This window comes from Pundamilia nyererei, unplaced genomic scaffold, assembly GCF_000239375.1.
Source record: "Pundamilia nyererei isolate P.nyererei 1_Seehausen unplaced genomic scaffold, PunNye1.0 scaffold00405, whole genome shotgun sequence".
Taxonomy (NCBI): Eukaryota; Metazoa; Chordata; class Actinopteri; order Cichliformes; family Cichlidae; genus Pundamilia; species Pundamilia nyererei.
Genome location: NW_005187806.1, coordinates 56,743 through 70,452, shown reverse-complemented (window position 1 = coordinate 70,452; position 13,710 = coordinate 56,743). Strand labels below are relative to the sequence as shown.

Below are 13,710 nucleotides of genomic sequence, written 5' to 3'. Positions count from 1 at the left end.
ACCGAAACAATCTGAAAATGTCATTAAAATTTAATAAACTATCATCTTGTCTTTATTTTTAGTTAGCACAGACCTTACACACTTAAAGCTGTAAGCTAATGATAGTTATATAAGAGCAGATGCTGCTGGTGCAATAAGCTGTACGTTTTACATATGTACGGAGGCCCAATACTGCCAATAAATAAATGAAATATTGTCAAATGTGCCAATAATATAATTCATATTACTAACAGTGCTACAGCTGAACATCAATAAATACAACATTTATATTTATTTTGTGTCTATTTTTTGTATTATTTTATTTTTGCATTATTTTTAGTTTAACGTTTTCCACTGTGTTCTTTTCAGTGTTTATTTATTTGTTCCTTTTTAACCCTGACCTCTTATTTTCACATTAACAAAATGCAGTTGGTCGAGTTGAATGAATGAACTGCAGTACAGTTGTTATGAAAGGGAAATTATCTGTAATATTCCCAGTAAAGACCCGTGGCTATAAACATGTCAACATTAACATTTTAACATGGGAGTCTGTGAGTGACTCGCCGTTAGGAGGCAGCCTCTAGTGAACATAAAAAATAATCTTTTTAAAAATAAACTTAAATAAATCTTATATTAAAATTGTTTATTTGTCAAATATCCAAACTGGAAACCCATGAAAGACATTGGAAATGTCATTTATGAAAGAAAAATGTAAATGCTTTTTACAGTTTTGTAATTTTTTTAATTTGTCTTTTTTCAGTTTAGTTTCAGCTGGTTTCCATGGTGATCTTGATTGTTTCTGTTTCGTTTTTATTGTTTAAAATGGTTCAGTTTTTTTCTGAGGTTTTATTTAAAGTGATATATTACAGGAGTAAATTTAAGACCTAAGACACCCCAGCCAAGTAAAACAAGTTTCATATGTAGTTTTAGTTTCTAGCTCAGTTAGCTGTGATAAACATTCTGCACTGGTATTGGTAGTTTTGGGGTCTTGTTTTGGTTTTTGAGCGGTTTCATTTAGATTTTGGAAACGGGGGAAAAGTGATGCCAAACTCTGAGACCTCCGGGTCACCCTAAGCCCAGGACAGACTCTACTCTTGCAGAGGAAAAAACACGAAGTAAAGCCCTGCGTCTGTGCCATCAAGTGGCGTCTTTGTGGAGTAAAACGAAAGCGATGCTCTCGGAGCTGTGTGTCTTTTTGTTTCCCTTGTTCCAGTAGGAAGTCCCTCACCGGCTCTGTGTCGGGGGAAATGTCACGGATACTTGGCATTAAACCCGGGTCATACATGCCCACGGTGTCTGTGGGTGTTGGTAACCCGGCCATGGAAACACATGTCGTTCTCACTCATCTCTTTTCCTGTCGCTTTCTCCAATTCTCTTTTCTTCCTCTTGTGCCCAGTTCAGCAAATAATCTTGATCCTTTCTGTATTTTCTTTAGCCTCCTGTGACATGCTAAGCTAGCTCACCTCACTGGGTGGATGGTCTTTTTTGCAGTTAAGTCAGGTTGTTTTTGCTTTGTAGTCCTCAGGAGGCAAACGGCAACTAAAATGAGAGATTAACCAGCCTGTTGGGGGGAAAAGAAATCTCCTAATCTGCATTTTCTGGAATATCCGTTGCATAATCCTGAACCTCCGTCTGCAGATTACGCAATGGATTTGCACTTTTGATGCTCTGTGTTTGTGCACTGCTGCGGCTGCTGCTCTGAGGAATCGTTGCTCAGGGACTCTGCTGACTGTCTAGTCTGCACTTTGGATGTGAGCTCCTCTTTGTGTCTGCTTGCATGTTCGTCTCGCTGCCTTTTCGCTGCCTCAGCTTTGGACAGTCAGCAACATCCTTGCTCACCTTGCACAGTGTGGCCTCTGACTGCGTCACCAGCCTCCCTCCCTCAGGATCAGAGCCTCATGCTGTCTGTGTGTGTGTGCAGCTGGATTTACATCTGCACTGTAAACCTGAATGCATAAAGTAATTACACAGAATATGTTGTGTAAACTTAATATTAAACAAGGGGGGAAAGTATTTTGAGTTCCTGTGACATTTTCTCCCGTTGTGAGGAGTTTCTGATTAACATGCATTGATGGAATAATTTCATGGCACTCATTTCTGTTTCAACATGTGTGTCTGATGTCATCAGGTCAGTGGGTGTGGTGAGGTTTGCAGCAGCAAAGATTACAAACGTTGGTTAAAATATTCTGCATCACATGTTTGTTTAATTAGATTTATGAACGTTAAGCTGCTCATATTGTGCTAATCTGTGACAACATGAGTGCAGTGGGTTGACCTGCAAACATTAAACTACCTTCAAGTTCTGCAGTTCAATTCAGTTTTATTTATATAGCACCAAATCACAACAACAGTTGCCCCAAGGGGCCCAACAATCATATGACTCCCTATGAGCAGCACTTTGGCAACAGTGGGAATGAAAAACTCCCTTTTAAAAGGAAGAAACCTCCAGCAGAACCAGGCTCAGGGAGGGGCGGGGCCATCTGCCATGACAGGTTGGGGTGAGGGAGGAAGACAGAGATTAATAATGAGTAATGATTCAGTGCAGAAAGGTGTATAAACACATAGTGAGGGAAGAAGAAACACCCAGTGGGAACCCCCCAGCAGCCTACACCTGTTGTAGCATAACAAGAGAAAAGCAACAAAGGTCCTGCAAATACTGCAAAAAAGATAAAACTCAATCATCAAAAGTTTTATAGCAGTTTTAATTCATTTATATGTGAACTGAGCCTCGTCAGCTTGACTCTGAGTTGAACTTTCTCGGGTTTACAGTGTGGCTCTGCAGCCAGAGCGCTCTCTTCTATCCTCCTCTGATCTCTGCTGTGGTTAGTTCCTGTTTTAATGTGTCTCTACTGTCTGTTTTCCAGGTCTCATGTCTTTAGTCTCATGTCAAACCCTTCTGTGTGTCTCTGCACGTCCTCTTCCTTTACTGCCTTCCTGTTTCCTTTCTTTGCTTTTCATGGTAGAATCTGTATCAGGTAAAGTCAGCAGTACACAGACCTGAGTCAAAATGTTGTTGCACATTAATGCTCAGCTGGAAACTTGGTGGAACCTCTTTGTAGAAAGAAATGGCTATCGTTTGATTTGCAGATGCTCCCCCTGTGGGATTTCACAGGGGCATTAACTGATGACTGACTCTCATCGACCTCTATTGGTGGCGAGGATTAGCCGCGGCGCTGACAGCTGGTGCAGCTTACAGCAGCGTGCAATTAACGCAAACAATCAGATCGCATTTGTAACAGAGACGAGAGCCAATTACAGCAGATATGAATCTGAAAGGGGAAAAAATCAAATAAAGCAACAGCCTTGTGTTTTCTTCTGTCCTCTGAGCGGTGTGTGCAGACGGTGTTTGCCTCAGGCCTGTTTGGTGTTCAGCAGGCTCGCCTCCCAGAAAACCCCCAAACCCCGAGCTTACCCGAGCTCCCGCGCTTTAGAGCAAAGTCATGATTCAACTGTTTCAGATGTTTATAATAACATATGAGAAGAAGGTGCCCAGACTCGAGCAAGTGACAGCGAATGGTGGTAAACGAGTTCACCCAAACACAAAAGACTGTATATTTAAAGTGTTATAAACTGTTTATTAAAAGTAGACACAGGCACCATTGTGGAGATACGTAAGGACGACACGAGAGCTCGCCACGTTTTACTCCAACTTTAATCTCGGCTTCAACCAACCGAACTCACAAGGCGGCAAACACCTCCTACAACCCAAAAACATTACCCCTTCCCTTCTCGCTGGGTGTGAGTGGAGCCCCCTAGTGGTCTGCCACACTATAATTTTGGGGGGGGATGCCAAAAGCGTGCATACTTGTTTGGATGAGAGGGTGGAGCTCTGAATTATGAGCATTCATAAATTATGAGTTTACAACACAAACTCTAATAAAATCGGCTCACAGCTACCAGGCGCTGAACTAAAATCCAGTTCAACAAATCTGACATGGTGACGAGTGAACCAGGCGTCCGGACTGACAGCTGCCGCTCTCTCTGAGCTCGCTCATCAGGACGCGCTTTCTGCCCAAAATGAAATACAGCTTGTTTGAATGTGGCTTTCCCCCAGGCACTCATGTAATCACTCATCCCTGCTCTCCAAGTCCTCTGCAATCATTGCCCTCTGGCTCGGGTTCGGGTGTTCTCGGGTCCATCTGGGGGGTTTTTGGTCTGCTTCAGTCTCTTCTTGTAATGCGACAGCTGTCGGCTCAGTAGTGTTTGGGTTTATATTTGTGAAGCCTTAAATGGTGTTTTTAACTCTCTCTTCTCCTCCTTCCTCCCCTTTTTTCCTCTCTGCAGTGCATCATACAGCATCGACCCCTCTCCTCTCCTGCTTCCCCGTCTCCTGTGCTTTTCCTGTAGAAATGGCTGTTAACGACTGATACCTGTGCTAACCTTCTCTTTCTTCCCTCTTTCATGTCTCCCCTTCCACGTCCCTCCGTGTGGTGGCTTTTCGATTGCGTGTTTCTTTTAAACGTCCCAGGAAGTAAAGGAACAGAGCGGCGTTTTTGCGTGCTCACGGACGACGTGCGGCTGCTGTTTAATGATTTTTCTGATCAGCGTTGTGTGCTGTGTGTTTCTGTCCTCTCCCTCATTCCCCTCCCCACCATCTTACGATTCAAATCAAACGCTTCCCAGAGGTGAGAGTTGAGAATAGCACAAGATCATTGGTTGAGAGCGATGCTGAGGCCGCAGTGGAAACTGCAAGGTGCAGTGTGAGACAGAAACATTTGGAGTTGCAGGTGTGTAACTCCTGACCGATGAGAAGTATGTGTCCTGATGATGATGGCATATATAGACTCACGCTTCTATATATGAATTTAGCTCAGTTAGCAGTGGCCAGAATGCAAGACAATGGTATCGCTCACTGCAACCTCTTTATTTCCCCCCAGGTTCAGTTAAAAACACCAGAAGTGAAAATGACTCCAAACAGAGAACCCAAACTTACCAAATCTAATCCATCTATGAGCTGAAACAATGAGGGGAAATAAAAAATTGCAAGAAAAAAGATATGCCCGATACAAAAAACTTGCATGTAATGAGCATTGGGACCAAGCACGTAAAAGTCACGTAGCTAGCATTGTTTTCTCGAGTACAGTTTAGACAGTTTGCCTGCAAGTACTGAGAGAAAACACCAAATTCAGCCTTTCCCTCGAGTCACGGGCACATGACAGAGAGGAAGACGGCCACTCACCGCACTTGCCTCTGACCCCGTGACCCGCAAACAGGCCGAGAGACAGAAACTAACTGCGTCTCCCTCACCCTGCAGCTCCGCTGTGCCACGGGGCCTGCGTGGAAGTGGACTCGGACACAGAGGCTGTTATCAACGACGGCTTCAAGCTGGGCTGCATCTACTGTAAGATGAGAGGCGAGGTGGATGCCACGGCCACCGTCAAATGGTCCTTCAAAGGCTCAGGCGACAGCGACTTCTCAGACGTAAGATTTTACCACAGAATATACAAGGAAGCTGACGTCATTCACGGTTTCTGAAGCCTCAGTGTTTGGTTAACAAGCTGCATCCATAAACTGCAGAGGTGAAATGTGCGGCATGTACATACTGCCTATTCGGTGCTTTCACTTCTTGGATGGTGTGTTAGCACATTTAGGCCCACAGCAGTCATTATTTATCAGATGGTTGGATGAGCTGTAGATGCTTTTCAAGCAGGGACCAAATCCTGTCAGTTATGCTTGCATATCCCTAAAATAGCAGTGGTGAAATTTATTTAGCCAGAAATATAGTAAAATGTTCTGAAGCTAGATGTTGGATGTCTCAACACACATGTCATCACAGCAGCCTCTTCTCTTCTGGGAAAAGGATGCCAATGCATTTATCATGAGGCAGAGCAGAGATGCATTTTCCATGACAGCTTTTCAGCACCGACTGAAAAATATCTTCTACTTACTTAAGGAGACACAACCAGGCACAGCAAAAGGCCATTACGCCTCATGCATACAGCAGGAAAGATCCCATTAGCCTTGAGCTGCCTTTTAGTTTCAGCATCCATTAATTCACCAGCAAGTGCAGATATGAGATGTAGGCTGCAGCTCAGTCAATATCGGGAAGAGATGTGGAGACCAGATGTCTGTTTCTTTAAACATGCATGAGTCACTGATCAATGGCTGTGAGCAGCATTCACAGAGAGTTGGGGGATGGCTGCGCTCACAGCATTGGAAGATGGTGTGAATGCAGGAGGACGATTTATTCATCAAACAGCCTAAGAGCCTCCTCGTCAGGCCAGGACTCTGCAGTCTGTTCACACCTACAGGCCAGTGGACACTCTTTCAAAGATGAGGATGTAACATCCTGGACAGGGAGGAACGCTGGTTTGAGGGCGGAGTCAAGGAGGCCATTTACGTGAAAAGGGAAAGACCATCTCTGAACCGAGGAGGGGCCTAAGGGTCCATCTGTCACCATCTTGCAATGCTGTGATTGCAGCCATTCCCCAACTCTGTGAATGGGACTCATGGTTATTGATCAGTGGTCATGACAATTTGCATATTAAAGGAACTGACCTCCCAGCCCATTGTTCATTCAGTGGTGCTGGTTTCAGTCATTGTGCAAATGTCCTGTTTATAAGATTGGAAACCTGCAGTCAGACTGAAGAAGTCACCTGGATGAAACGTTTCTCCCACTTATGACGTCCAGATGAACAGAATCCACTTTCTGGGACTTCCTTACCTGGATGATTGAACATGCATCAAGACATATGAAAGATTGGACTGAGATCATCTGCAGAGGCTTATTGGAAGAGTTTCAGTCAGGTTTCAGAGCTCATCACAGCACAGAAACAGCTTCAGTGAAGGTTACAAATGATCTTCTTATGGCCTCTGACAGTGGACTCATCTCTGTGCTTGTCCTGCGCGTTGTCCTGTGAGCGGTCGAGCGTTATGGAGTTCCACAGGGTTCAGTGCTAGGACCAATTCTTTACATTATACATGATTCTCTTAGGCAGCATCATTAGAAGACATAGCATACATTTACACTGCTATGCAGATGACACCCAGGTTGCACCTGTGTAGTTTATGGATGCAGTTTTCTAATCAGGCTTGTGTTGGGCGATGGCCAGAGCAGCACTCTACACTCTCCTTTCAAATATAGCTCCGAAAACCAAAACCTTTAAAATGCAGAGAGTCTTCTGTGTAATGAAATGATTAGAGTGATTTCATGTGAAGCCTGTAAATAAATATGATTTCACAACAAAGAACGTCAATCAATCCAAGAACAGGTAGAGAAACACACAAGAAGTGTAAAATGATGTCTTTCCCTCCTCCGCCTCCTCTTCCAGCTGTACATTTATGAGGATGAACGCGACGAGATCATTGACCCACGTTTCTACGAGCGTCTGCACTGGAACGGCAGCAAGCATACCAGGGACCTGCAGGATGGCTCCATCTACATCCTCAACGTGACCTACAATGACACTGGAACCTACAAATGCAAATTTAGCCGGACCCTCAAATACAGCAACTATGCCTACGAAAAGACCAAAGAGAAGAACATCACCATTAATGTGGTTGCACGGCGTAAGCACTGAACTCAAAACTGACTCATACTTCCTGTTCTGGTTTACTAATTTTTACTTGAGTTCTGAGATGGGCCTCATTTCTCACACTAACCAGAGTTACTGAACTGGACATGCTGGCGGTGTTAAATGCCATTATCCGGCAGATACGATCACTTGGCGTGTAGTAAACCCGACGCAGCACACAGACATCTGTGTGTGTGCTGTGTCGGGTGTCAGTACAACACTCTGTTGGTGCATCTTTTTAAGCAAACTAGTATTTAACAGATTATTCGTCACTTTCCTCCTCTGGGAGAGAGCAGCACACCCTTCCAAAACAGCAGCCCTGGATGTTGAAAAATGGCGAACAACACCCCGTCTCAGTGATGTCACCACTCAGTTCACCTCCAAAGGACACTTTGTGTGTAAATGAGCCACGTCAGCGGCTTTGAACGTGACGCTGGTTTAAAATACGTTGCAGCTTCACATCACAAAGTGATTCATATTGTAGGTAAAGACCTGCAACCATACAGAGAAAACGGTTATTGTTTGTGCTGCCAAACAATTAGATTCTGTTTCTTACCGATTTATTTATCACTCAAAATGCATCATGTAATCTAATTTTAAAAAAATGATACTGATGATGTAGAAGATGATGATGCACTTGGCTTTACAGGTTGAGCGCTTCCTTTATAAATTCCCTTCCTAACAAAGATGAGAGACATGAGCTCTCCAGGGTCCCGATTCGGCCTGGGGGTCTCCTCTCAGTAATGAGGTCAGTCTATGCTTAAGTAAAAGAAAGATTATGAGTTAAACACTCATTTTCAGACACTTTTTTTCTTCTCTTGGATCTTTATGATGTCATAGAGGGTCAGGTGGAGGTAAAACAGCTTGTTTCAGAGGGAGGATGAACTAAGATCGAATCAAGACAATTGAAGATTTTTGAACTATGTGAAGTTCAGGAAATGATGATTTTAAATCCAGGAGTCGTATCTTTGTAAAACTCGCATTGCATAAACATCCAAATTAACCCTGCGCGTGTCTGTAGTTACCCGGGGAATGGCGTCCATCCTGTCTGAGGTGATGATGTACGTCTCCATCATCGGGCTGCAGTTCTGGCTCTTGGTTGAGATGATTTACTGCTACAGGAAGATCTCGGCAGCAGGAGAGGAGGCTCTGAGAGAGAGCGCGTGAGTACCGCCTAAAGCACACGAGCAGTAGCAGGACTTTGTTTCCAGATCCCGCCGGGCCGTCCAAATGTCCCGACTTCCCACCTTCCGACCTCGTTTTTCCATCCTACTGTTTCAATCTGCTGTTTTCAACATGACATCTTCCTTTTCCTCTCACTGAGCTGACATCTTCTGATTCTTGTTTCTCTCCTTTTTCCTTCTCGCTTTCTTCCAGGGAGGAGTATTTAGCTATAGCATCGGAAAGTAAAGATAATTGTGCAGGTGCACAAGTGGCAGAATAGCACGGGTAGGTCTCGATCACCACGAAATTCCATATTTAGTTTCTTTTGTTTGCTTTTTCATTTTAAGAAGATGCAAAAAGGGCGGGTTAGGAGGTCATGCAGTAATCAGATTACATCCAAGAATCACGCAGACACATAAGAACACATGTGTAAGTAGTTTTCATGTCAACATATAAGTCATGCATTTGCAGCAAAGCTCACTGTGGGTCAGGTCTTGCTTTACTTTTCTCATCATTTTACTGAATTCTGATTTTACTTTTACATAAATTAATAATGAAACTGAAATATTCCAGTAATTATGTGTTTTGAATCAGTCGGGTGACCCCAGGCTTTACAAGCGCCTCTCGTTAGATGGCTGCACTCAGGCGGGAGATTTTCAAAATAACATAATAACATCTCGAGGAACATTTAGAGAGCACTACATGACGTTAATACTTCAGATTTTATGCTGTAAGAACACCTGATCCTGTGCTCACAGCACAGCTCTGTCCAGAAAACCAGCACTGGCAGGTCCACCACTGCTGTGGGCCTGCGGTGTGCTCAGAGATGGAAGCAGGTTCACACTGAGCACGTGCAACAGACACGAAAGAGTCTGCAGACGCCACGGTGACTCTTCTGCTGTCGACACCTGTCACGACTGGGTGGGTCAGCGATGGTCAGGGAGGACCGCGCAGACCTCCACCTGTTAGCCGACAGCACCCTGAATGCTGTTAGGTACCACCATGAAGTGGGCGGTGCGTTACTCCTGCGGGACAGTCTTCACTGGCCAGCTTCATGTGGTCATGCAAGCAGTTGTAGATTATTGATGATTGGCGTTGTCACCGGCCAACCCTCAGATTTGCCAGACCTGAATCCTGCAGAGGAGCTGTGGAGTTTACATATCAGACCCACAGACCTCATCAGGAGCAGTCAGGAGTGCTGCACACCTCTGAGCCACATCACACTGATGAATGATGTGGGCTTTTTATGGCCCCTGAACCTCATGTTTGAAACCCGCGCTTTAAATGTAGTTTATCAGATGTAAACTGAGCTCGCTGCCTCACATCGCTCGCTGTCAGTGACTTACAGTTTTCTTTGTTTTTTTAAATCTTCAGTTCGGGGAAACGTTCAAGGCGGCTTCTTTGAGGAGTTGCTCGTCCTCTTGTGTGTCCTCTCCTCCTCTCACCATCCTCTCCACAAGCTGGAAACATGGAACCACAGCGAGGAGAAAGATCTTCATGGAAAGTTTTTTTTTCTAAAGTGACTTTCTGCAGCAGGATGAAGGACGGACTTTCAGAGGGAACGCACGGATGCATCAGCTCTTTGTTAAGCTGGACAGAGGGAGGGAGTCATGCTGTATATAGGTGTATACGTCTGCACAGAACACATGTAGGGTCTATTATATGCTATGTATTCACTAACTGCATGATTACAAGCTTATCAAGAAATACTTCATCACTCTCCATGTGTTGGTGCCGGTGAGCGTTACAATCACTGGTTTCCTCTGCAGGTTCACTAAACTGTGGAGCCAAATAAAAACCGTTTATCATCCTTATATAACCATGATAATCAGTTTATACCACAAAATAATGTAAAATACAAATATAAGTGCTGGTCTATCTTACGTGCAGCTCACTGTTCATCAGCCGGATAAAGTGTCCAAACACCTTTTACCCTGCAGCACGTGGAGTTAATAGAGGATTTTGTGACGGTTCTGAAAGTTTCCGAGCTCATGAAACACGACAGCTTCACCTTACAGACAAAGATGCACTCACAGGTTACAGTGGACATATTCTGCTTTTCCTTTTTCTCTGTCATGTATACTTTCCTACGATGGCGTTCAAACCCTGAACTTTCAGCCCCAGATGAAGCTGTCATCCTCCTCCTCAGAGGCCAAATCCTGTTTTTGTGTCAGGCTGTAACGTTTACTGTAGAGTCTACGGGGACCGACTCACTGCTGGAACTGCAGCTTCTGCAGCTGTTTGCCCTGTGCTGTGGTGGTGCTAGTTACTGCTGCAGACTTTCTGTTTTGGTGGAAGGTTTTGGGATTGGGTTCTAGCACCAGCACTGCACTGGTGAACAAAAGGCATGCAAAGCTATTCCATTTCAGACCAGCAATATAAACGGAGCAGGAATGAGCAGAATAGGTCTACAGCAGCTAGTTTTTAAGGTTTAATATTAGATCCTGTTTTATCTCATGTACGGCACAGGCCAGGTTAAAAAAGCCTGGCAGGCCTTTTCAGCAGATCACCGCCTGTTTAAACTGGCTGTTTGACACAAGGAGGCTCGCTGCTCATTTAAACCTGCCCTTCAAAGCTGTTTACAAGCCTCAGTGCTGAAAAAACAAAAACAGTGACTTCCTGTCCCAGATCAGAAGCGGATGCCCCAGAGAAAGTGTAACCCTCAGCAGCTGAAAGTTTCCCACTGATGTTTAACTTCACACCAATGTCTTAGTGTCTTTGTAGAAAACTTAAGGGCTCAAACTATTATAAACCTGCCGTGGGCAAATGCAGCACAAGCCGTGCCCAGTGTGCCTCCCGGAGAGAAGCCAGTGGAAACACAAAAGGGAAAAATGTGAAACATGTTTTTCTTAAAAGCTTTGGCTTTTAAGAAAAACATGTTTCCAGAAAGCCACTAGATGGCAGCTCAACACTGCCAGTCTGCATGTTTACTGCTCGTCTATTGTACAAAAGCAAGTTTCATACTTTGAGAGTTTAAGAATGAGACACACGTACCTGCATGCTGCGTGTTGGAATAACGCAAAGGCGGAAACGTGATGGTTTCTTTTCAGAACAAACACCAAAAGTTTGAGATGCTGAAAAAGAACAAACCGTGCCGTCCTTTGTAAGCGATGTACTTTGTGCTTTGAACCGGCGAAACGAGAAGAAGCCTCCCCGCTGCACTGCTCGTGCTTCAGCAAATCAGAATCTGCAGTTTTAGGTGTGGAAATGTTGCTCACTGGAAACAAACTGAAATAAATCAAACTTCTGACACAATAAGCTGCTTGAGGCCTTTACATGTGTCGGGTTAATGTGCAGTGATGTCTGTGAATGAAGTCAAACGAGCTGCAAACACAAATAGTTTTTAAAGTGAATTCTGTGTCATGTTATAGATTCTGTTCCCGGCTGGTCACATGTTAGGAATGTTAGTTCTTCATGTTATTTGTTTGTGAGCCAAATTGGGGGTCTCTATGATGTCACCTCACAGAGCTGAAAGGTTTTCTAAGAACAAAGTTGAGTTTACGGCGAGGAGAGCGTGCAGAGCGTAACGGTGACTTTATGCTCTGTTGGGTTAAGATCAGGTGACGGACTTGGCCATTCAAGAATATTCCACGTCCTTGCTTTAATAAACTGAGTTGCTTTGCTGGTTTGGGTCGTTCTCCATCTTTATTATGAAATGAGGCCCAGTTCGACTGCATTTAGCTGCATGTGAGCAGACAGTCTGTCTCTGAACACCTCAGAGGTCATTCAGCTGCTTCTGTCCTGAGTCACATCATCAAAAAACACTAGTGTCTCAGTGCCACTGGCAGCCGTGCACGCCCACACCATCACACAGCCTCTGCCGTGTTTTACAGATGATGTGCTCTGGATCATGAGCGGTTCCACGTCTTCTCTTGACTTTTTTCTTGATCTTGGTTTCAGTGACTTGCACCCTGCAGTGAACCCTCTGTATTTACTTTCGTGCAGTCTTCTCTCTATGGTAGACTTGGATATCGAGTGTTGTTCACTTGGTTGGCTGTTGTGAAGGCGTTTCTCTTCACCATGGAAATTATTCTGCGATCATCCACCACTGCGGTCTTCTGTGGACATCCAGGACTTTTTGCGTTGCTGAGTTCAGTGCTGTCTTTCGGTCTCATGGTGTACCAGACTGAGACTTTGCTCATCCTAATATTGGAGCAATTTCTCTAGTGGGTTTTTTCTGCTTTGGCAGGTTAAAGGTGGCTCGTTTCACCTGCATGGAGAGCTCCTTTGACTTCATGTTGTCTGTTCACAGCTGAGACCTTTTGTTTCATAGACACATGAAGCACTTTTTGTAGTTTTCAGTGCTGGTCTGTGGCTGGTGCAGCTGTATGAGACACACTCACTGGCCACTTTATTAGCTACACCTTGCTAGCTCCAGGTCTGAGCCTCTTTCAATTCTTCACATCGCAGATTCAGAAAGTTGCAGGAAACGTCTGAGATTTTGGACCATGTTCATGTGATAACATCACACAGCTGCTGCACTCAGTCCTGTTCCAACTTTCCCAAAGGCGCTGAGATGATCTGAGCTTTGTGAGCATTATCATGCCAGGAGAAGCCAATCAGAAGATGGCACGCTGAGGTCATAAAGGGACGCGCATGGTCAGCAATCTGAGAGAGGGAACTGCATCAGGGCACCCAGCTTTAGTCTTAATAAGTTTTCTGTGGTTCTTTTAATTTTAGCACCCACCCCCACCACCACTGTAAATAAAGCGGTTAAGCAAAAGTCACACAGACTAACTGCAGCTTCTAGTGGTGCAAAGAGGCATTACAGCAGAGCAAAGCCTGGTTTATCCTCACTGTGTTTGCACGACTGTTGTTTCAACGATCATCAGCACGGGAGCTCAGATATTCCCGGGATGGGACGACATGGTGCGGGGAAAGATGAGACCCATGTTTCAACATGTCCTACCTGCACTGACGGAGGTTTTCCTCGGTTGGAGAAGACTGCAGGAACTTTATTTGTGAATCAAAATGGATTAAGCCAAAGGAGACAAACACAGACTCAAAGAAAAGTGAGGCGTTGTTGCGTGTTTAGAGCTTTTCATTTCTCTCC

General features: G+C 44.6%; 1 protein-coding gene across 1 annotated transcript in view; it reads left to right on the top strand.

Moving 5' to 3' along the window:
• The window catches only part of scn1ba (sodium channel, voltage-gated, type I, beta a), a 20,800-nt gene extending 8,524 nt beyond the window's left edge, over positions 1-12,276 (top strand). Inside the window, exons 2-6 of the mRNA XM_005753123.1 lie at positions 5,234-5,400; positions 7,251-7,488; positions 8,515-8,656; positions 8,871-8,942; positions 10,032-12,276. Coding sequence (XP_005753180.1) covers positions 5,234-5,400; positions 7,251-7,488; positions 8,515-8,656; positions 8,871-8,937 — 614 coding nt within the window. The 3' untranslated portion in view covers positions 8,938-8,942; positions 10,032-12,276. The remainder of the gene's footprint in view (positions 1-5,233; positions 5,401-7,250; positions 7,489-8,514; positions 8,657-8,870; positions 8,943-10,031) is intronic.
• The last annotated feature ends 1,434 nt before the right edge of the window (positions 12,277-13,710 follow it).